Raw genomic sequence first — 24,780 nt, 5'->3', positions numbered from 1 at the left:
ACGGGACCGGTAGATCGCCCGCAGAAACACCGCCGAATCTGCATGACCGGCAGACCTCCCGCAGAAATGCCGCTGAGGGCTCCCTGACTGCCATGCTTGGGGCAGCAAAATACATAGAGCCGCTGCTGGTCTCAGGGCACATTTATATAGTAACTGTAACTCTGGAACCCTATAGGGTAGGCACTATGGCTTTAAAGAGCCCATTCCCAAAATAAAATTGCTTTAGTCAGTATCTTCAGTCTCCACTATTACATTCCTCCTTAACAAGGTTCACTGAATGAGTGCATCTCATCCACATACAGCGGTATCTGGGAATAAACAGAAAAGTGTATCCCATATGTATTGTAAAATGCTATCCTAAAATGGAAGAGTGGAGGAGATCCAATGACTTTCATTCATAGTGGCTTCATTTGAATCTCTTCCTTGGGAAAGTTTCTCTTTCATATATCCTGTGTTGTGATTGTAGTTGAGGATTGGTCTGCTCCATAGAGAGGGAAACAAAAGAATGTTGCGGTATTACACAGCCACAACACAGGAAAACAACTATAGAGGGCGAGGGAAACAATAAAGACAGGGAAAATAAGGACATCTTTGCATCGTTGCATACAAAATGGGAAGAGACTGTCTAGGAAGAAGTACGGCAGAAAGGGATCTAGGGGTTATAGTGGACCACAAGCTAAATATGAGTCTACAGTGTGATGCTGTTGCAAAAAAAGCAAACGTGATTCTGGGATGCATTAACAGGTGTGTTGGGAGCAAGACACAAGAAGTCATTCTTCCGCTCTTCTCTGTGCTGGTTAGGCCTCAACTGGAGTATTCTGTCCAGTTCTGGGCACCACATTTCAAGAAAGATGTGGAAAAATTGGAGAGGGTCCAGAGAAGAGCAACAAGAATGATTGAAGGTCTTGAGAACATGACTTATGAAGGAAGGCTGAAAGAATTGGGTTTGTTTAGTTTGGAAAAGAGAAGACTGAGAGGGGACATGATAGCAGTTTTCAGGTATCTAAAAGGATGTCATCAGGAGGAGGGAGAAAACTTGTTCACCTTAGCCTCTAAGGATAGAACAAGAAGCAATGGGCTTAAACTGCAGCAAGGGCGGTTTAGGTTGGACATTAGGAAAAAGTTCCTAACTGTCAGGGTGGTTAAACACTGGAATAAATTGCCTAGGGAGGTTGTGGAATCTCCTTCTCTGGAGATATTTAAGAGTAGGTTAGATAAATGTCTATCAGGGATGGTCTAGACAATATTTGGTCCTGCCCTGAGGGCAGGGGACTGGACTCGATGACCTCTCGAGGTCCCTTCCAGTCCTAGAATCTATGAATCTATGAATAATTAAGAAGTAGTGAGCAGCACTTTCATAGTTAAGGTTGCAACCAGTATTACATGTATAAAGCTTATTGTAACCCTCCTTCTAACTTTTTAAGTGAAGGTGATTAGTGATCTGAATTGTGTGTTTTCAGAAGTGTAGCATCCGAATTGGGTTTATGGCAAAGAGTAGAAAAAATGATTTTCACAATGGAAAAAAATAACCCCATGATATGTGAATGCTGGTTGGTTGAAAAAGTTTGGAAACTCATTCTAATGTACTTTATAATGCACTGTAATATATGCTGTGATTTCTTTTCACAGATTTCATCATTATAAAATTTACTTTTTTAAGTTATTTGTGTTTCTACATCAGAGATACCATTGTATATTTGTTGACAAATGAGATTGTCATCTCCAGATTTAGATGACACAGCTTTTGGCCTTTAAAAGTCTAGTTATAAGGTGTAAAGTGACGATAGTTTGGATCCTACAGAGCCTGAAGATTAAAAATAGTTTAATAGGGTATAGAAGATGCTTAGGATACATAGCATCAATGGTGTCTGTAGGTCATATAGGGTTTATCACTTAGTCTCTAACCCAGCTTTTGATAACGTTCAAAAACATTGTAAAATATTTTTTAAAAATAAGAAATTAAATAACAAAAACTTTATTATAGTTAAGGTTGCACTGTGCAATTCAAGATGAGGCATACAATTAAACACATCCTTAAGAAAGCTCAAAATATTAAAAAATATGGAAATTGCAAGCTAAAGTTTAAAAAATGACAAAAATCTTAATACCCAGTGTGTTCCCACAGTCTATTAAAGAGACTGCATTTTAATATTTAATATTAATCACTGCAACTCAAAAAACTTGGATTCTGCATCTGTAACAAAATATTCAGAATGACTAAAAAGTAGAAATTAACCTTTATCTGTTTATCTCATAACTTCCCTCAGAATTGTACCTAAAAACTTTAATACCGTATCTTATTCATACAACCGTAAGCAATCGACAAAATCAAATGTATTTTAACAACTCAAGAACATATGAATACCAGATATATCATTTTAGGTTTCTCTATCACTGTAGTATGTAAGCACATCCAGATAGCATTCTTTCTTTACTAAGCAAAATAATTTAATGTACCCCTAATTAGACTAAAATCAGTAGAGACAAAAGCTACTGTATGAACATAGAGTAAACATCACTATTATGTCAGATGAAAAAACTACGTCTAGTACATTAAAACAGTACTCAGTTATCCAAATGTATGATGTTTAAAATGTACATAAGGGACCGGTTGAATTCCTAATAAAGTGAAAGAAAAGATTAGCATTAATTTCAATAGATGTTAAATCAGGCCCTAAAATAGTAAAGCAAATCCAGGGGTAGAGCAAATGTCGTTTGAATGCTGGTGATTTAAAAGTTGTGTGTGGATAAAATCAGTGATAAGGCTGGTATCAGAATTGTTTGTGTTATCATAGCAACCTTAAATGAAACTTACTGATATTTAGTTGTTTTCTAATTTAATGTAGATAGTGTGCCCATGTGAAAAATTACAAACAGGCAAAGGGACAAATTTTGCTCTTGTTGATGCTGATTTCAGTTACATTGCACCTGTGGCTATGAGCAAAATTTGCCTCAAAGAATACAATTTCAGTATAATACTACAGAGCCAAATAATGTGTCAGTAAAAAAGGGGTAAAACGGATCTAGAAATATGAAATAGTACAGTAGGTGGAAAAACACTGGGTCTGGGGGATTTAATATAAGTTCTGAAACAACTCAGTTTCCTCCTTCCTCCAGATGATTCTGAACACAGCTCTGAGAACACTGGACACGAGATGCTTTGGGGAATAAAGAATCATTCTGTCTGTCCCCACATCTGTTTTATGGTACAAACCATGTAGTGAAGTTGAAAGATAAGAAATTATTTGGAAAAAATTATGTAGCCTTTTTGTGTTGCTTTTCAAATAATAATAATCATTATCCTGTGGAACAGTGTAGGAAGTGTCAGAATTGACAGCAGGTATGTGTTTTCCGCACTTGCACTCTAGATTTCTGGCTCATTATTTCCATACCATTGCTTTTTTTTTTTCCTTGTCATTGGACATCCTCAAGAGGGCTTCTGAATTTGGTCCCTATCTCTTGTGAAGAACTGATTGATTGAGGGTGATGAAACAACTATGATTGTGGGAGGGAAGAAGAGAGAGACTATGGGTACGTCTACACTACGGGATTATTCCGATTTTACATAAACCGGTTTTGTAAAACAGATTGTATAAAGTCGAGTCCACACGGCCACACTAAGCACATTAATTCTTCGGTGTGCGTCCATGGTCCGAGGCTAGCGTCGATTTCTGGAGCGTTGCACTGTGGGTAGCTATTCCGTAGCTATCCCATAGTTCCGGCAGTCTCCCCCCCCACCTTGGAATTCTGGGTTGAGATCCCAGTGCCTGATGGGGCAAAAATCATTGTCGCGGGTGGTTCTGGGTAAATGTCGTCAGTCATTCCTTCCTCCGGGAAAGCAACGGCAGACAATCATTTCGCGCCCTTTTTCCCTGGATTGCCCTGGCAGACGCCATAGCATGGCAACCATGGAGCCTGTTTTGCCTTTTGTCACTGTCACCGTATGTGTACTGGATGCTGCTGACAGAGGCGATACAGCAGCGCTACACAGCAGCATTCATTTGCTTTTGCATGATAGCAGAGATGGTTATCAGTCGTTCTGTACCGTCTGCTGCCGTTGTAAATTGGCAATGAGATGATGGTTATCTGTCATTCTGTACTGTCTGCTGCTGTCATGGGTTCCCCTGGCTGAGGTCGGCCGGGGGCGCAAAGACAAAAATGGGAATGACTCCCCGAGTCAATCCCTCCTTTATGGTATCTAAAAATAGAATCAGTCCTGCCTAGAATATGGGGCTAGTGTATCAGAGAACCAGAGAGCACAGCCGCTCCGTGTCAGATCCCGCAGAAATGATGAGCTGCATGCCATTCACGGGGGGTGCCCCTGCAACAACCCCACCCGTTGCTTCCCTCCTTCCCCAACCTTCCTGGGCTACCGTGGCAGTGTCCCCCCATTTGTGTGATGAAGTAATAAAGAATGCAGGAATAAGAAACAGTGACTTGTGAGATAAAATGAGGGGAAGGCAGCCTCCAGCTGCTATGATAGTCCAGGCAGGACATTAAGCGGTGTGGGGGAGAGGAGCCCAGCATCCCGCTGCTATGAGAGTACAGGCAGGACATTAAACGATGCTGAGGAGAGGAGCCCAGCATCCTGCTGCTATGATAGTCCAGGCAGTACAGAAGCTTTTTTTTTACACGTGAAAGGGAGAGGGCTGATGAAGTTCAGCCCCCAGTTGCTATGATGAGGACGGTTATCAGCCGTTCTGTACCATCTACTGGGAATGACCGGGAATCATTCCTATTTTTACCCAGGTGCCCCTGGCCAGCCTCACCTGAGGCCAGCCAGGAGCACTCACGGGCTGATGACGAGAACGGATACCAGTCCTACTGTACTGTATCGTCTGCCACTGGGGAGAGGGGAGAGGATGCTGCTGTTTAGCTCTCCAGCACCCCGTCTACCAGCAGCATGCAGTAGACATAGGGTGACATTGAAAAAAGGCGAGATACGATTTTTTTCCCTTTTCTTTCGGGGGGAGGGGGTGAAGGGTGTAAATTGACGACATACACCCTGAAACACCCGGGAAAATGTTTTTGACCCTTCATGCACTTGGAGCCCAACCAAGAATGCAAATGCTTTTCGGAGACTGCGGGGACTGTGGGATAGCTGAAGTCCTCAGTACCCCCTCCCTCCCTCCATGAGCGTCCATTTGATTCTTTGGCTTTCCGTTATGCTTGTCACGCAGCACTGTGCTGAGTCCCTGCTGTGGCCTCTGGAGATTTTTTCAAGTGCTTTGTCATTTCGTCTTCTGTAACGGAGCTGTGATAGGACAGATTTGCCTCCCCATACAGCGATCAGATCCAGTATCTCCCGTACGGTCCATGCTGGAGCTCTTTTTGGATTTGGGACTGCATCGCCACCTGTGCTGATGAGAGCTCCACGCTGGGCAAACAGGAAATGAAATTCAAAAGTTCGCGGGGCTTTTCCTGTCTACCTGGCCAGTGCATCCGAGTTCAGATTGCTGTCCAGAGCAGTCACAATGGTGCACTGTGGGATACCGCCCAGAGGCCAATACCGTCGATTTGCGGCCACACTAACCCTAATCTGATATGGTAATACCAATTTCAGCGCTACGCCTCTCGTCGGGGAGGAGTATAGAAGCCGGTTTAAAGAGCCCTTTATATCGATATAAAGGGCCTCGTTGTGTGGACGGGTGCAGCGTTAAATCGGTTTAACGCTGCTAAAATCGGTTTAAACGCGTAGTGTAGACCAGGCCTATGTGTATATAGAAAATTGGCAGAGTAGGTAAGTGGAAGGAGAAACCTTTATGTAAGAAAGAGAAGTGGGAAATGCACACACGTGGGGAAAAAAAAGCAGAAAAACCCAGAGCTGATTAGTAGTAACACACCACAGGATGTGGGGGACCGTGAAAACTGCCAGGATAATTGCATACCTTTGGGCAGTATGGGTCATGAGACCAAGGTCCAAGTGTCTTCAGCCATCCACACCAGAGGAGTCATACTATATAAGCTTATTTCTTGAAGTGTTTTTCTTTTTTCTTTTCTTTTTTTTTGTAATCAAGTATTGTTTTTAAATATAATGGGGACAAAGTCTCATATGTGAAGTTGTAATGGGTGTTGGTCAGTTATAATCAGGTGTTGGTCAGATTTATTATTTTATAATTATTTTATCTATTTTATAGATCTACAGAGAGAAAAAAAGCACCTGTTAATAAGTTACAACAAAAACTCCTGTTCAGACAAAACAATGCTTGTATCCCCTCACAGGCTGTTTACCTGTTGTTGTATTGTTACTGTATTAGTATCAAATTGAAACAGGCTGTACAATTTTACCTTTCCTTTTCCTTTGAAATGTTCTTCCCTTTATTTTAGAGTTCCTCCTCTTTTAATTTTAATGTATCTTCCTTCTTCACATGCTGTTTTTATGACTCATTGGGCATAGGTTTTTTTTGTTTGTTTTTTTGTTTTGTTTTTTTAAGTGAATGACAGCTGTACTGTATGGGAACTGAAGCTCTAGGAGTGATGCTGTTGTTAACACCTTCTCCTTGGAAACTGTGCAATACATCCACAGTACTCTCAATATCCAATCATAATAGGAAGACAAATGGGATTCCCAAATAGCAATGAAAATGAAAAGAATAGCAGTAATAGAAGTAATCAAATCCAATAAACTTTAAAGGAAATTTTTCCATATTGCTCCCTTTTCTGATTTTGTCTAAAAGTAATTGCAAAAAAAGAGATAAATAATAATCTCCTCTGATCATTTTTAGCAATAGATATTCAACAGTTTTGCTTCAGTGCTGCTTAGGACTTGCAAAGATGTAGTTGGCTTCAGAGTTGTGCATCCAAGGGCTATAGGTTTTATTGGAGCTTTGTCTACCCTAAGTGAAAAGGTGTTCCAAAAAACTGCTAGCTGGAAGGCTTTGTTCTTACATTTCCTGTACATTGCCTATTCTACACACCACAGCCATCCAAGCTCTTTCCAAGGTTTGTTTTTTTCCTGTTGGTTGCAACATTTGGGATGAACTCTTTAGCTCAGGCCTGATCCAGACAGTACAGGAATCCACAATTGCTATAGCTTCACCATTTTAGTTTGTTCCTTTAATTTCATCCCATGATTTGGAAATTTCCCAGAAGTTGCTGCTTTCACCCTCAGTGCTTATCTTTATAAATTAGGTGCTTCAGCAGTCCCATTGTGCTTTGGTTCCACCACAGTTGCAAAGCATGCTGTTTATGGATCTGCAAAAATAGTTCGGTCAAAAAACAATGTTGCTATGTTAAACAGTAGAAAAGACAAATGCAATGATTAATAATTTCATGCACTCATTATCTTTGCAACAGTTTCTTTGTTTAATGTTTATACCTATCCTATAGGTATGCTTGCTGAATATATGAGTGAAGTTAGAGGACTAGATGGCCGAAGAGAAAAAGGATGCTCACTTCTTACTGTGATACTAATTTTTTAATATCTGATAAATGTGGAGGCTTCTGATTTTATCTCTCTCTTAAATTATCAGCTTTTAGCCTGAGAGAGAGATGTGATTCTGTCACTGTAAGAAAGCTACATGGGCAGTAGGTCAAAAATAAATTGTTAAAAATAATATATTTGAAAAACTTACTTTTTTCCCCACCATGTTGTTCTCACAGCTCAACTCATCTCACATGCTGTATTTCTCCACTCCGAGAATTTCAAGTCCCATCCTCCGCACCCTGAGCCCTATTGCCCATCTATCCTCCCACTCGGACCCTAAGAAAGAGGCTGGGTTACCCAGGAGTCAATCAGCAGAGAGCCATTCCTCCTCTTCCCGCTCAACTGGCCGTAGGCAACTTCCTGTCATTCCCAGTGGCAACAAGTTTCCCCCTGTCATTCGCATCTCAAAATCACAACTCCAACAGGTGAATAAGTCTTCGTCTTCATAAAAGCAACTGCACTGTATCAGTCATTTGCTAAGTTGTATGGTTCGTAGGTGCTTTGCAAAGCACAGTAATATGGAAGTGCTAATCGTGCTGCTATAAAATTTCTCTTGTGAAAGCATATTGAGAAGATCTATTAAAGGAGCACTCAGTGTACTTCATCAAAGAACAGAGTCAGAAACATTTCCTGAGAAAGAGAAGTTACCACCACCTAAAGAGGTAAAAATAGAGTCAGAAATACTTGCTAGTCTTTCAGAGAACAGGACAGTTAGAAACATCTAGTGGTTATTTCTTCTGGAGAGGATATAGGCAAGATCACTTAGGGATCTGTTGTTTGGGAAGTCATGATCAGGAGGTCCTGTAGATCTGCCATTACTGGTGAGGATAGATTCAGGTTCCTCCAAGGGATTTTTAGTGGGAAAAGATGGGAGCATAAATCAAGAAGTGGATTCTTGGTTTAAAAAATAAAACCAAGAACTCTCCATTTGTGAAAATAGGATCATTTAGGATCTGATGAATTGTAGGGGGGAGGAATATACAATTTGGCCCTCCTGGAAGGCTTTCAGTGGAGAAAAATAGGATCAGGAACCACGTGTGTGCTTTCTTTGGGTATCTGTAACACTTAATAATCTAAAAACATTCCATTGCTTCCAGGGGATAAAATAATGTTGGGACCAATCAATGAGAACCGCTATTGGCAAAGTTAATAGGGAAACTTGTGTCCTCATTCTGTGCTATGTCCAATTTTTGCAGCTTCTTTCCAGTAAAAAAGAGATTAGAATTCAGAATTATACTTTGTGTCTCATAATTTATGTTGTGGTTACAAAGATGTTATTTGAGATTTGCCGAGCAGCTTCAGCTTGCAATGACTATTAAAGCAGTGTGACATAACATTGATTACACATAGATCCAAACGTCTCATCATTCACCATTACACCATAAATGTTTAATCTAGTCTAAAAAGAATTTCCACATTGTCTTCTGTTTTCTGCATATTTATTATTATAAATAGCATATATCTAATGTTTGTTTTTTTTCTATAAAGCGTGCACAAATATATTGATTTGTTTAATGGTTAGCTTCTCACAGTAGTTTAATAGGATCGATGGCTGGTGATGACAAACAGTGCGGTAGGTATAATTATGTCAGAATTTTGTCAGCTAATCCAATAATCAGTGTTTTCTCTCCAGCACCAAGCTTTTTTTCATCTCCATATAGAATGCTAGCCCCTCTTCCCAGCTGGACCCCAGGTGCTTGGAAATGGGCAAATGTGCTGTCGGTTAGAAAGTGCCGGTACTAGATACGTGGTATTGTGAAACACATGGGAAGCCAGAATATCCAGTTCCTCATGGTGGTTGAACTGTATTTATTAGGATATGAAAATGTTAGAGAAATAAACTCATTAAAAATTATGCTTTAATGCTATAATGTTTCTTAGAGTTGCTTTTATCCTAGGATGCAGATTGGCCTAATTTTCTTAAATGTGCGTGCACAGTTTAGCTTCAGTTTTTTCCATCACAGATATAAAGTATTGCAAGTACAGTTAGCAAATTGGTCAGGCTGGCTCTCAGGTGAAGGAGGAAACTCTTTTCTCCTTGTAGTGAAGCTCTGTTAGAGTCCTGCTAGCAGCAACCATGTTTAGACACAGTTGTAGCTAAAATGGTTGTTATCCCTTTGTGGACAGGGATGTAGGCCTCCCTCTAGATCGTAGCGAAGCGGTGTAAGAATTATGCTTAAATAAGGGTTTTCCTAGAAAGTTGCTAATATAGTTTCCTTGGATAAGAGTAGATCAGGTTTAATCATGATAGAAACTGTAAGGATTTAGTCTAGCTCACAGCTGATAAGTTTCTGTCCATGAGTAGATTTAGTCTTTTTGCAAAGCAGGAAAGGTGCATTGAAACTAAACTACCTCCTTTCATGAAAGAGACACTGCCAATTTAAAAATAACACTTTTGTCTGAAAAGTGTCTATCTGCTGTGTCACCTAATGTAAATGAAAGAAATTAGGAAGGGGGGAAATGTCTCTATTTTTTCATTTTTTTTTTACTTTGTGCATTTAACACTTGTGATCAGATTTTCACAATAGCTCAGCACAAAGCGGCTTTCATTGGTGGTTGCTTCTGGGCTCTTTTGAAAATGTGGCCACTAGCATCTATTCACCAATAAAAAATTCATTGTTGACAAATAAACTGTTAGTCAGTTTCCCCTGTTTGTGTGGGTAGGCAGTAGAGGAGAGAGAAAAATTCTCAGAATAGGAAAATGTGATTTTAAAATCAGACATTTGCAGGGAGATCCAAAGACACACATAATACCCGCAATTAGGATGACCAGATGTCCCAATTTTGTAGGGACAGTCCTAATTATTGGTCTTTTTCTTATATAGGCTCCTATTACCCCCAACCCCCATCCTGATTTTTCACATTTGCTATCTGGTCACCCTACCTGCAATTACCTTATTTTTTTAATTAAGTGGGTTTCAGATTGGTGGTATCCTTTTATAAACAGTTGTGGCCAACAAACTGTCCTCTATTGCAGACAGGTCTTTAGAAAGTTCTCTTGCTTGTTTAATGTGTCCAGGTGATACATGCAACTGTTTGGCATGTTGAAATGTAGTGCTGCAGGGTTTGTTTTTTGGTTGTTTATTTTTTTAATTCTGGAAAATGGAGAAGCTCTTCCGACACTTTTATCACACCTGTCTTTGGTGCAATGAAAAATTCAGATTTACAGCATGTTAAGTTAGCTATGCCAGGATAGAGGCTTTCCAAGTTGTAAATTAATGAAGAAACAATTAAGGGCAACAAGACAGTTAGTGTGAGCTTGTTAATTTTTTATAAGTGTGACAGGTTTGGGCCCTTTGGGGTGTCACCTGATGTGCTGGGATGCCACTGAGTCAGCCTGTTCTGCCACCCTGGGTCCCCTTTACCTGGCCTTGCTGGGTTAGGCTCACAAGCCTCTTTCAGCCAAGCACACAAGCAGGGCCCCCAGAGAGACAGAGATCCACTTTGGAAAAATTCAGCCCTAGGGGCTTGCTCCAACACTCTGGTGCCCACTCCCTTTATGGGGTACAAACCCAAAGGTTTTATGAAATTTGCTCCCTCCCTCAATGTGGCGGGAGATATGCACAACGTCTTGTGTCCCCCCCCCCACTAGAAATTACATAAACTGGGTTCTATTATAAACAAGAAATAAATGTATTAACTGCAAAAGGTGAATTTTAAGTGAATATAAGAGATAACACAACAAAGCAGATTGCTTCCAAATAAAGCAATATGTAAACTAAGCTCAATATACTTAAGAAACAGGTTACAAAATGTACCCCAAATGTTATTTTAAGCAGGTTGCAAAGTTTTTGTGGTTCAAAGTTCCAGTTATATTTCTTTTCAGACTGGATCCCTGTCTCAGTCTCAGTCTGGATTCCCCCCCTGCCTTCGCTTCAGGTGGCTTTAGCAGTCTTTCTTTTTGGGGAGACAGGTCATGGAGAGGGAGGAGTTCTGTTTGCCTTCCTCCCCACCCTCAAATAGGATTTACATAAAGCGGGAATCCTTTGTTTTCCAAACTTGACACCCCCCTTCCCTTCAAGTGGAAACTTACAAGAAGTCCCAGGTAATGTTTAGCATTAGGTGACAAGACCACCTGACTCTGTAGTATCACAGCATTCATGAGTCAGTAGCAGTATGGAGCCTCCGCAGGAAGGCCAAGCCACCCTGTCTGGCTTTTCCATTGTTGTACCTGAAGTGTTAGCAGTGGGTGTCACCCAAAGTAGCATAGTTGAAATACAGATACATAGTCAATATTCCTAACTTCAAATACGGGAATGATACAGGCATACAAATTGGATAATCACATTCAGTAAATCATAACCTTTCCAATGATATCTTACAAGACCCATCTTGCATAAAGTACATCTCAGTTATGTCATATTCATATCATAAGCATATTTTCATAAAGAATATGGAATGAAACGTCACAATAAGTACTGTACTATCAGCAGTGAAAGCATCCATTTTCAGTGACAAATTCCTCTGGTCCATTTCCCCCAACCTGCAGCTTTCTCTAATGGCAGCACAAGGTCAGAGTGAAGATTAGCAGAGTAAATAGTAAAAGTAACAGCACTTACATACAGCATTACTAGCTTTCTGTGTAGAAGGACAAGCCAAATATAGGAGGAAATGTATGTGTACCTAGTGGTAGAGTTTAAAAAAAAAAAAAAGCACTATGTAAAATGATGTTTTATTTTTTTACTGATATTTATAGTTCCTTAAACCCACAGTCCTTCCAAGACCTCAGTATCTGAGGGAGCAAAATTCCACACCTGCACATCTAGCCATCCTGTCTGTCCCTATTGTAATCAGTTTTAATGCCAGTCCCCAATCACTTCCAAAACAATTGTCATGTGGTACATATTCTTTGCATCATAAATCCATTATTATAGGTAGGGGGAAGGCTGGGCCAGGAAGTGAAATGATATATGGAGCTTTTCAACTCGTTTGCTAGTCTACCTTGGTAGCCAAAAATTGTTACCATCTGATGGTTCATTTAGGCCCAGATTTGTAAGGGTATTTAGTCATTGCTGCGGTCAGCATTGCAATGCTTAAGTGATTTAGGAGCATGTCTCATTTTAATGAGATTTAGGCACTTAGGAATCTAAATCCTGTTGACATATGTGAAATGAGTAGGTAGTTATGGTCCTGTGCTTAGTGGCCTAATACATCATAAAACCATTATTCTGCCTGTTACTGATTTGATACACTTGTTGGCAGCTTCAGCCGAGATGCCAAGGACTGTCAGACTTAAAAAAAATCACATTTCTGTCTGAAAATATTTTACTTTCTGTTGTTACAATTAACACCTAAGATCACTAAAACTGAAAGAGATTGGACAATTTTTTTTCTGCTTTTAGTTTGTTTACTTTGTGAATTTACTAGCACTTTCTGCATAGTCAGTTCTTCCCTTGTTGTGTGTGTAAGTTTTTCACACAGCAAAAGGAGTGAGAAACCATTTTTTAAAATAGGAGAAAAGCAGTGTTTTCCCCTGGAATTGAAATTGGAGGGGTGTTCGAATTTACAGGGGTGGGGGTCAGGGCCAATGAGGGGTGAGACCGTAAGGGTGAAGGTGGGCTATATGGCACCATGGTAAAAACTGAAAAATGTTTCATGACCATTTTATTGGACTTAACTCATGTTTTAAAATCATCACACAGATTAAAGTTGGCTACTCAAGCCTTCTATGAAGCACGGCATCTACATATTTCTTGGTTTCTTGTTATAATTTTGCACAACTCTGTTAATGAACTTCTTGAATGCAATGCATTCATCTTTGGTGGCTTCTCGTGTATCCGGTACTTCCATTCCTTCAATTAATATGCTCATTAGATCATTCAGATGATCAGGCAGAAGGCCACTTCTTTCAGAGCACAAATTTCTATTCAGTGATGAAAAAGAACGCTTGACTGTAGCTGTTGTGACTGGGAGTAGCAAGAGATGAATTCCTACTTCTTTCATCCCAGGAAACATAGCATAAAGATTGGGTCGAGCCACTAGTGATGATAAGTCAAATCTTCAATCATTTGTTATATGATATTCCACTCTGTGTTCAAATTCTCTATTCTGTTCTGAGCATATGGCAGCCCCATTGCTGGTAGTGCCTCACTCCACTCAACTGTCGGTGTTTTATAGGACAGCCATCTGTAAAAGCTACGTAGAGGTTGAGTAGAATCTGGAAGTCGCTGTTGTAAATTTTTAAGAATCAAGTCTGTGTACTTTTTCAGTTGTCTTAACAAACACTTCTTGTCCTCTTCACTTAAGGATTCAATATAAATGCCTTTATTACCAATGCAATACAAATGCACAATTACTGAAGTCTTTGCTTCTTCCAGTACTTTTTCAATGGACAGCTCTCTGATTGATCCAAATGTAGCTTCTATTGCTGGGCAAAGATCTACTACTGTTGTAGCAGATGCCTGGATGGCATTGTTTAATGACCCAAATGGTTTCAAGAATAGACTTACAAGAGAGAGAATGGAAATAGTCTTTTCTGAACGTAGTAGCAAAAGTAATCCACCAGCCTCACTACTTAGATCCATCCCATCTTGGTAGATACTTTCCAAAGCCAGTAATAACGGCTGGAGTAATTTTAAGACAATAGCCAAGGATCACTCATGAGAAAGCCAGAGGATTTTCCCAGGTTGGACTAATTTGAACTTTGGTCCCAGTGTATCTTCTATATTTTCCAAGATATTCAGTCCTTTTGGACTCTTGCTGAAAAAAAAATATAATGAAGACATTACATTTATAGCTTTTAAAATATCTTTTGAAGAGTCTGCAGCTCGTACTAGCACTAGTTGGAGTAGATGGCCTCTGCAGTGTGTGTAGGAGAGATTAGGGTTACACTTTCCTCTGAACAAACTTGTACTCCTCCATGTCTTCCAGAGGAGTTTGCAGCTCCATCAAATGCACAAGCAGCCAACTACTTGGGGTCCAGTTGACAAGCATTTAACTCTTCTAAGATGTGGGTTGTCACAGATGCAGCTGATGTGTCTTCTATAACTTGAACATCTAGAAATGCATCTACTGGCCTACAACTGACATCAAGATAATGTACACAATGACTGATGCCGATTTGCAACAGTGCATTCATCAGCCATGTATGCAAATTTTTTGAATGTGGTGAGAGAGTTCTTCACTTTTTCAACTGTTGAGTCTTTCACTGTTGCACCACATGCTTCTAGCCAGTTAGTTGAGTTTGTTGCAGAAAGAGAGTGAGCATTTACTGGTCTTGTTCAGAACCAGTGTTCAACTTCAGGATGAACAAGTAACAATGCACTTAACATTGGCCTCCAGTTTGTAGTGTGTGGTATCTCTTGCTTAAATAGAAAGTATGATGCCACAGCCATGTTTGTTTGCATGAACTGTGTTGTGTCTCCAGCATTCTTAACAGCCTCATTAACACTCACCGGTGCTGTCCTTGGTCAGTGGAGACTCAGAGTTCAGAGGTGCTTTCACATGAGTTCACCTCCCAGGTGGGGAGCAAGAGGGCACCTTGCTCATTCCTCCAGCTTCTCACTGTTCACTCTGGCCACTGTTGCTGGTTGTGCCACCGTTCACTCCACTGCTTCGTTGCCAATGGCCCTGCGCTGTTATCTTCTGCTGCCACTGTGACCTCTGCGAGTTGGTCTCTTAAAGTTCCACCCAGCTCTCAGTGATTTTAGCTGAGCTCTCAGTGGGGGCCGTCTCTTCCACAGAAATATTGTCTCACAGCAGATCTAAGCACTTAGACCTGATTATCAGTGATTTCAGCTGTAGTGGTCACTTAACAAAACAAAAGACTATCTATGGAGCCTAAACAGCAATGTCTGTAAACAGTGGAGAAGGGCAGGTCAAATAGTACTTGTGACTCAGGCAGACAATCGAGCAAAACACCAGTCCTCACCCTCTTTCTTGATGCCCTCAGTCAGCACAGGCTAAGTACAGTTCTACTGCCCTTTACTCATAAAATAAGAATAACAACATTTCATTACCCCTCCCCTCCTATATTAAGTGAGTTGTAGCCCAACTCCAGCCAAAATCTATCACTTGGACAACACAGCTCTTTTTGCTGGATACCTAGGTAGACTAGGTGTGAATGTAAATACAATCTGGTCCTGAAGCCAGGGGTGGCTCTAGACGTTTCGCCGCCCCAAGCACAGCGGCATGCCGCGGGGGGTGCTCTGCCGGTCGCCGGTCCCGTGGCTCCGGTGGACCTCCCGCAGGCATGCCTGCGGAGAGTCCGCTGGTCCCGCGGCTCCACTGAAGCCGCGGGACCAGCAGACCCTTCACAGGCACGCCTGCGGGAGGTCCATCGGAGCCCTGCCTGCTGCCCTCTCGGCGACCGGCAGAGCGCCCCCCGCGGCATGCCACCCCAACCTCGCGCTTGGCGTGCTGGGGCCTGGAGCTGCCCCTGCCTGAAGCCTTTCCCCCCAGCCCCCAGCTCATCACTAGCTGCCAGGGAGAGCTCATTTAGACTTCGCTTAGAAATCATAATTTGAAAATATTAGGTTGGCGAACATCACCAAAATGAATGCACTGACGTTGTCATAAAAAACAGCTGTATAAGGAAGCGAGTCTATGTTCATACTTTTCAAATCTATTATACTTTTTCAGGTACATTATTTTATGATACACACTTTAAAAGCATATAAAGTGTATTAATGTTTCAATTTCAATTCAAATTTCCAAATAATCACTAAATTGGCAACACTGCATGTAACTAGTTCATAAAACTGGTGTGTGTGTGGGGGGGCGGAAATTGCTGATGTGGTAAAACCACAAAAAATGGCAGGGGGTTAGGTGGAGATGTCTGGTACCTTAAACTATACCTAATTTTTGCAAACTGACTCAATTTCAAGTTGTTAGTAGTAGTAGTAGTGTATAGGAATACAACCCTATTCTTATACATGGACTTAGTTGGGTCCAAAAGGACACTGTTTACTACATATACGCAAACATTCAAGATCTAAGGGTACGTCTACACTACGGGATTATTCCGAATTTACATAAACCGGTTTAACAAAACAGATTGTATAAAATCGAGTGTGCGCGGCCACACTAAACACATTAAATCGGTGGTGTGCGTCCACGGTCCGAGGCTAGCGTCGATTTCTGGAGCATTGCACTGTGGGTAGCTATTCCGTAGCTATCCCATAGTTCGCGCAGCCTCCCCCGCCCCTTGGCATTTCCGGGTTGAGATCCCAGTGCCTGATGGGGCAAAAATCATTGTCGCGGGTGGTTCTGGGTACAGCCTCACCCCTCCCTCCCTGAGCAGCAGACAACCGTTTCGCGCCTTTTTTGCTTGGTGAACTGTGCAGACGCCATAGCACAGCAAGCATGGACCCTGCTCAGCTCAATACCGCAATCGTGAATGTTTTAAACACCTCGCGCACTCTCGTGCAGTCTATGGTGAACCAGGACCTTCAATCCGAGGCGAGGAGGAGGCGGATACGGCAGCGCGGCGATGACAGTGATGAGGACGTAGACACAGAATTCTCTCAAACCGCGGGCCCCTGCGCTTTGGAGATCCTGATGGTAATGGGGTAGATTCTATCCATTGAACGCCGATTTTGGGCCCGGGAAACAAGCACTGACTGGTGGGACCGCATTGTGTTGCAGGTGTGGGACGATTCCCAGTGGCTGCGAAACTTTCGCATGCGTAATGGCACTTTCATGGAACTTTGTGACTTGCTTGCCGCTGCCCTGAAACGCCAGAATACCAAGATGAGAGCAGCCCTCACAGTAGAGAAGCGAGTGGCGATAGCCCTGTGGAAGCTTGCAACGCCAGACAGCTACCGGTCAGTCGGGAATCAATTTGGAGTTGGAAAATCTACTGTGGGGGCTGCTGTGATCCAAGTAGCCAAAGCAATCACTAAGCTGCTGCTACGAAAGGTTGTGACTCTGGGAAATGTGCAGGCCATAGTGGATGGCTTTGCTGCACTGGGATTCCCTAACTGTGGGGGGGCGATAGATGGAACCCATATCCCTATCTTGGCACCGCAGCGGCAGGGCACCCAGTACGTAAACCGGAAGGGGTACTTTTCAATGGTGCTGCAAGCACTGGTGGATCACAAGGGACGTTTCACAAACATCCACGTGGGATGGCCAGGGAGGGTTCATGACGCTCGCGTCTTCAGAAGCACTACTCTGTTTAAACGGATGCAGCAAGGGAATTACTTCCCAGACCAGAAAATAACAGTTGGGGATGTTGAAATGCCTGTCGTTATCCTGGGGGACCCAGCCTACCCCTTGATGCCATGGCTCATGAAGCCATACACAGGCAGCCTGGACAGTGGTCAGGATCTGTTCAATTACAGGCTGAGCAAGTGCAGAATGGTGGTGGAATGTGCATTTGGCCGTTTAAAGGCACGCTGGCGGACATTACTGACTCGCTCAGACCTCAGCCAAACCAATGTCCCCTATGTTATTGCTGCTTGCTGTATTCTCCACAATCTCTGTGAGAGTAAGGGGGAGACCTTTATGGCGGGGTGGGAGGCTGAGGCAAATCACCTGGCCGCTGATTACGCGCAGCCAGACACCAGGGAGATTAGAAGAGCACACCAGGAAGCGGTGCGCATCCGAGAAGCTTTGAAAACGAGCTTCATCAATGGCCAGGGTACAGTGTGACTGCTGTGTTTGTTGATGAACACCCAACCCCCTTGATTGACTCAGTCCCTGTAAGCAACTCCCCCTCCCCCTTCGAGTACAGCTTACTTATGCAAATAAAGTCACTCTCATTTAAAAAGCATGAATTCTTTATTGATTCATTATAAAAAGAGGGAGAGAAGTAAGGGTGTGGTTTGGGAGGAGGATAGGAGGGATGGAGAAGGCCATTAAAAAAAAATTCACAGTAACGACATCCTTCTGGTTGGGCTGTCCACGGGGGTGGAGTGGGCGGGTGCACGGAGCCTCCCCCCACGCGTTCTTACACGTCTGGGTGAGGAGGATGTGGAACATGGTGAGGGTTGAGGGTGGTTATACAGGGGCTGCAGCGGCACTCTGTGATCCTGCTGCCGTTCCTGAAGCTCCACCAGACGCCGGAGCTTGTCAGTTTGATCACGCAGCAGCCCCAGAGTTGCATCCCGCCACCGCTGATTTTCCTGCCGGTCTTCCTGCCGCCACCTCTCATCTCGGTTGTCCCTCCTGTCCTCACGTTCATCCCTCCTGTCCTCACGTTCACTGGCCTCTTTCCTGTAATTTGATACCACGTCCTTCCACTCATTCAGATGAGCTCTTTCATTGCGTGTAACTTCCATAATATCTGAGAACATCTCATCTCGCGTCTTCTTTTTCCTCCGCCTTATCTGTGCTAGCCTTTGGGATGGAGGAGGGATGGTTGAAAAATTTGCAGCTGCATGAGGGAGATAAATATTTAGAAAGATACATTTTACAGAACAATGGTTATACTCTTTCACAGTGAACAGCACTATTCACCTAGCACATGTGATTTCCCTACAAGGTCGCATTTTTCATCTTAATAGTGAGTGCTTGCAGCTCTGGAGTTACAGATCTCACAGACACAGGTCCGGGCATCAGAATTCAGCTTGCATGCGGCCATGGTAAGCCACTGTCTTTCAGCTTCTGTAGTGATTTACCCCTCCCCCCCAACGCATGGCTAATATCACGCTAGCTCCCTGCTAATCAACAACCTTCCCACCCCCCCCACCCACTGCGTGGCTGGTAGCTTGGGGAAGATCGCCGGTGACCAAACACAAAAAAGATCATCGGCATTTCACTCCTCCCCTCCCCCCGCTTCGCTACGTGCAGGAAAGGTTTTTTTTTAAGCTGCTGCAGTCCACGAACCCAGTAGAAAAATGGCCACCACCCTTACTTAAATTCCTGATTTTTAACCAGGTTATCCTGAACGATATCACTTTGCTGAAGATAACAGAACAAGATAAAGAGCGGATGCTTCTTGAATGCCAGCAGTCACCGGGACCATACGCTGCTATGCTTTGCCACGCAATTATACCTGATTACTTGCTACATGCATGGCGTGGTAAAGTGTCCTACCATGGTGGGCGGAACAAGGCTGCCTTGCCCAGAAACCTTCTGCAAAGGCTTCTGGAGTACCTACAGGAGCGCTTCATCGAGATGTCCCTGGAGGATTTCCTCTCAATCCCCGGACATGTTAACAAACTTTTCTAAGTAACTATACTGTCTGCGAATGCATCCCAAGTCCTCAGGGCAAATCAATCATTAAAAAAGGCTTGCTTAAAAAACAATGTTTGCTATTTGCAAAGGTACACTCACCAGAGCTCCCTTCCATGGCGTCATTGTCTGGGATAGTTGCTTGTGAGGGCTGGGAGGAGGGTAATTCCGTCAGGGTGATAAAAAGCTCCTGGCTGCTGGGGCTCACGGAGTGCTGTGTGCTCTCTGCTAGGTCTTCCTCCTCTTCTTCATCTTCATCTTCCCCGTCTGCATAATCCTCAGCCATGGCAGAGATTACCCCACCTCGGAATCCACGATCAGGGGTGGGGTACTTGTGGCGCAGCCCCCTAAAATTGCATGCAGCTCAGCATAGAAGCGGCATGTTTTTCGACCTGCCCCGGACCTTCCGTTTGCTTCTTTGGTTTTCTGGTAGGCTTGTCTGAGCTCCTTAACTTTCACTCTGCACTGCACTGAGTCCCTGCTGTGGCCTTTATCCGTCATAGCCTTAGAAATTCTTTCAAATACTTTTTCATTTCATCTTTTGGAACGCAGTTCTGTTAGCACTGAATCCTCTCCCCATATAGCGATCAGATCCAGTACCTCCCGTGCAGTCCATGCTGGGGCTCTTTTTCGATTCTCAGGAGACTGCATTGTTACCTATGCTGATGAGCTGTGCGTGGTCACCTGTGCTGATGAGCTCTCCACGCTGGGGAAGCAGGAAATGAATTTCAAAAGTTCGCGGGGCTTTTCCTGTCTACCTGGCCAGTGCATCCGAGTTCAGAATGCTGTCCAGAGCGGTCACTGGTGCACTGTGGGATACCGCCCGGAGGCCAATACCGTCGATTTGCGGCCACACTAACCCTATTCCGATATGTTAATCCCGATATTAGCGCTACTCCTCTCGTCGGGGAGGAGTACAGAAACCGATTTAAAGAGCCATTAAAATCGATATAAGGTGCCTCCTAGTGTGGACGGTTGTGGCGTTAAATCGGTTTTACGCTCCTAAAACCGATTTAAACGCCTAGTGTAGACCAGGCTTAAGTACAAGCTCTGACCAGTTTTTGACAACTTCTAAAACACTGAACATGATGAGTGCCACTAGAGGGCTCAAAAACTATTTAGAGGGATACTACCCATTCCTATACACTACAGTAGTCCTGATATTTGTATTACAGTAGCACCCAGAAGACCAAAACAGAATCAGAGCCCCACTGTGGAAAATACAATATAAATATTTTTGAAGACATGGTCCTGTCCCTGAAGAGCTTGCAATCGAAGAAAGTTGATAGTGTCCCTCTAAACATGGAGCTTTATACATGATAGTGACCACCTGTGTTATAATATGACTTGATCTTGCCAGCATGGTTGGGATCACCTAACCATGTTATAACTATGTCAAAAAGCTATGCTCCGCCCCTGGCCTTGTATCCACAGAGGCAAAGCCATGCTACATTATAGTTTGGCCTCTAAAATGTTTAAGCGCTGTGCATATATACACATTTTGTATTGCAGACTGGATCATATAGTAATTTACCATTGAGGTAGGAGGAACTGGGCTCTAATCACATCTCTAAAGGCTTGTGAATGGTGGGGAGAAGTTAAGAAAACAACAACAAAAATACCTTCCCATTTTGAAATTGGTGGAAGCCCTAGTGTAGACAAGACTCCTGCCTCCTGAATCATCTTTTGAAAAGGACATTGACTAAACATGGGGGTAAAAATGCAAGAAGCAGCTGAAGCCTTATCTTTATTAGCGCTCCCACTCCTGCTAACATTGGTTCAGCTAATTTAAAAAATAAATAAAAACAGAGAATGAGAGATAAGAGAAAAAGTTACATCTTGAGAAAGGAAAAAAGAGTATGAGAAACCTATCAATTTCAACAAACTCCTAAAGATTGTGTCACTTCATATCAGATTTTCAAAGGAGCCTTGATCTAGATTCTTAATTTTCACCTGTGTGAACAGTAGTTTGTACAGTGAACAAACTACTGTGTGAACAGTTTGTGTGTACAGTAGTTTTAATGTTACAACACACAGAATGTGTATGCAAACTGCATTTGCATATGCTGATCAAATATCCTGAGATCCGCTTAATTTATGCCTGCAAATGCTGTTTCTCTTCACAAATTCTCCCTTTTTGAGGCACAAAGTAGTTGTGAGCAACAAGTGTAAATGTAATGCCAGTCCTACGACTGGATCCATGAGAGGATATCACTTTGCAGAGTCCCATTTAATTTAATAGTGATCAATGCACATGAATGGGCCTGCTATCTGATTGAAGGATTTGGGGCCTTACAGACCTCTTTTGGCCCTTAATGTTTTGCAGCTGAAGGTCCATATTTTACATTTTTATAGCACACAGTTAAAACAAAAATACATGTGCAGAGGAGCAATAACAAAATTTAAAAATGAACTCAAACTTACGAGCACCAAAATGTTGGGGTGTTTAATATCTGAACCAGGATCTGAAGTTTGCAAATGGCTTCTACCTTTATATTTGACCTGACCACATCTCCAGATCTGAAAAATCTTAAACCTTTTGGAAGGCATTCAAAATCCAACCCCAAGTTTGCTGCTTGAAACCAGCACTATTAATGTATAAAAGCAGTTTTCATGTGATTGAGTGCCAGGGTATGTGTGCACTCTCATGACAAATTAAAACTAGAGTTAATGGGGTCCCTCTCTGGGTTTAAAAAAAAACCAGAACAATTAATTTTTTTAATCTTCCAAAACAGATATCCAGTTTGGAAAAGTGTAGCTCTTTAGAAATGAGCTATAGTATAGCCTTGGAAAGGAAAATCTGAATAGTGTTATCTTATGCTTTTAATGTTTCTGATAATTATACATTTCACTGCTGGAAAAGGAACTAATAAATTGCTTAACTTCAGCCGTATATTTTGTATATAATGAAACCATCTCAGAACTAGGGAAAATATATATATTGATACAATCCACACTCACTGCAGTTACTACTCAACTTGTTTAAGAATCCAGCTATATAAGTAATATGTGTTTTAAGCAAACTAGCACCAATGATTTCTCATTTAAAGTAAAGTAAACCTTTTAATTTCAAATGGACAGTGTCTTATATTTCAGCTGTAAAGCCTCTGTGTGTGATTGAGTTAAAATATATTATTTTATAATTTTCAGTGTCTTATTTTACTTAGGTTGCTTCTTAATTAGAAAGGCAGAGTATATAGGTAAGAGTTATGAAAAACCTTCCTTTGGGAACTAATTAACATCTTACTGGAAGTTATTAGCTATTGTGTAAAATCTAGATTTAAAAACAGTTAATAATATATGGTACTAAAAGTGTGATCTGCAGTTGCCCATCAGTTGATTTTGCAACAGAATCCAAAATCTTGTTTTATGAAGCCAGTAGATTCTAACTTTCTAGAAGGAAAAGCAATGAGTTGGCCATCCTTCTGGCTATATTATAGTCTCTACCTCAGTCATTGTTACAGAAGGATGAAAGCAACCATGAAGAGAAAGGAATTTGGTGACTATAGAGGTGAAAATGGAAGGCTGAAATTTTGAAGGTGAAAGAAGCTTAGGATACCATCCTTTCAGGCCTTTTGAAATTAGGGTCAAGTGAAACCCTGGACTTGTATGTTTGGAGACATGTCCACTGCACTCAAGAAAAATATTACTTTTACCATCATTCTGTGACAGCAGGAGATCCTGTAATACTATTATTATAAATGCAACTGCTTCCCAGTTCTCCATTAACAGTAAATAAATGCTGTGCCCATTCTATAATTTTTAATACATTTTCCAGAAAAATATTCTAATTTTGTGAGCATCTCATGTAGTCATATGGATACCTATTAACCACTTGTTATAATGATGTAACTAATATTCTCTGAAAGCAGTTACTCATTTCATTCATTTAAAGTGCATTTATATTAGGTCACACAACAAAAGCTTCCTTAATCTAGAGTTAAGATTGTACATTTGTATCAATAACTAAAGGGAGAAAGCACCTTAAAAGAACATTGCTGTTTTCAAACCACAACAACTGTAAACTCAGAAAATTTTACCTTCAGGTAAATCTATAAAAATACCCTTCCCCCCCAGCTCCCACCACCCAATATATTAGAAAATATGGAAGTACAGAGCTATCACAAACACTCTTTACATTCCCTCCTCTCACTCTGTGATCCCTCTGTGTAAAATAGATGTATAAAGAAATAGGGTGTAACCTGGCAGAAGGGAGAAATCAGAACACAGTTGCTCAGAACAGCTTGTTCCTCTCTCCAAAAAGGTGTAACTGAGGCTAGATAAACCTACAGTTTAAAGTTACTTCTGCTCTGAGTAACATTAATTTACGATACACAGTATTTGAAATCTCAACAGAGGAGTGTCGTGCAGCTGGGATGGAGCAGCAAATTCCAGTATAGCTACTGTGCCAGCAGTGTTGATAGTAGTGCTATATAGTTTAAATGGTGAAAAACACAGTTAAGGTTACCTGGTGACACCACATGCCCTTCCTTAACTCTGCCCCCCAGAGTTGGCAAGAGCCATGGGAAATTGTCTGCATGCACTCCAGTTGCTTTCAGTGTTTTAGATGTAGATGTTGAGAACAGTGGAGGCAATAGGTGGGACAGGTTGATAGAGGTGTGTTTGTTATACAAGGAGATCTGGGGATATTTTGAGGAGCTTCACAGAGCTGTGATTATGGCAGTGGTTCTCAAACTGTGGGTCGAGACCCCATTTTAATGGGATCGCCAGGGCTGGCTTAGACTTGTTGGTGTCCAGGGCCAAAGCCAAAGCCTGAGGGCTTGAGCCCTGGGCAGTGGGGCTAAGGTATCAGGCATTATTAACCCCATATAATTTCCTGAATTACAGTTATTTCAGGGACTTTACTGATAACTGCCACCACACAACCAAGCTTGTTTTCAGGAGCTTATTGAGGAAGGGAAGCTGATAGGACGGTCCTCCAATCAGCAGTGGATGCAGCAGATACTTCTTCCAGGGCCATAGCTATGCCATAATTATGTGTAGGGAATCTTGGTTCCATTCCTCTGTTTTCCTGAGGGAGGTGCAGAACACTATTGAAGACCTCCCTTAACCAAAAAACAGATGAATAACTACATACCCTCAAGGACTCCAGAGCCACCTTTTATTCACTGGGTATCTACACTCCTGTCCCAAAGTGCAAATTACACCGCCCACCATTCATCCAGTGCTATAGGTCCCCCCATTTCTATCCTCAGAGACCTTGTGAGCCCCCAAGA

At 42.1% G+C, this 24,780-nt stretch overlaps 1 protein-coding gene across 3 annotated transcripts in view; it reads left to right on the top strand.

The window, feature by feature from the left end:
* TTBK2 (tau tubulin kinase 2) overlaps positions 1 to 24,780 on the top strand; it is a 211,876-nt gene that overhangs the window by 169,902 nt on the left and 17,194 nt on the right. For 2 of the 3 annotated variants that reach the window (XM_045014241.1, XM_045014243.1), the window contains one exon: positions 7,603 to 7,851. The exons of the other annotated variant lie outside the window; for it this stretch is intronic. In XM_045014241.1, coding sequence (XP_044870176.1) covers positions 7,603 to 7,851 — 249 coding nt within the window. The remainder of the gene's footprint in view (positions 1 to 7,602; positions 7,852 to 24,780) is intronic. 3 annotated transcript variants of the gene reach the window in all.

The sequence above is a fragment of the Mauremys mutica genome, chromosome 4, assembly GCF_020497125.1.
Source record: "Mauremys mutica isolate MM-2020 ecotype Southern chromosome 4, ASM2049712v1, whole genome shotgun sequence".
NCBI lineage: Eukaryota > Metazoa > Chordata > Testudines > Geoemydidae > Mauremys > Mauremys mutica.
This window is presented reverse-complemented; position numbering and strand designations above follow the sequence as displayed.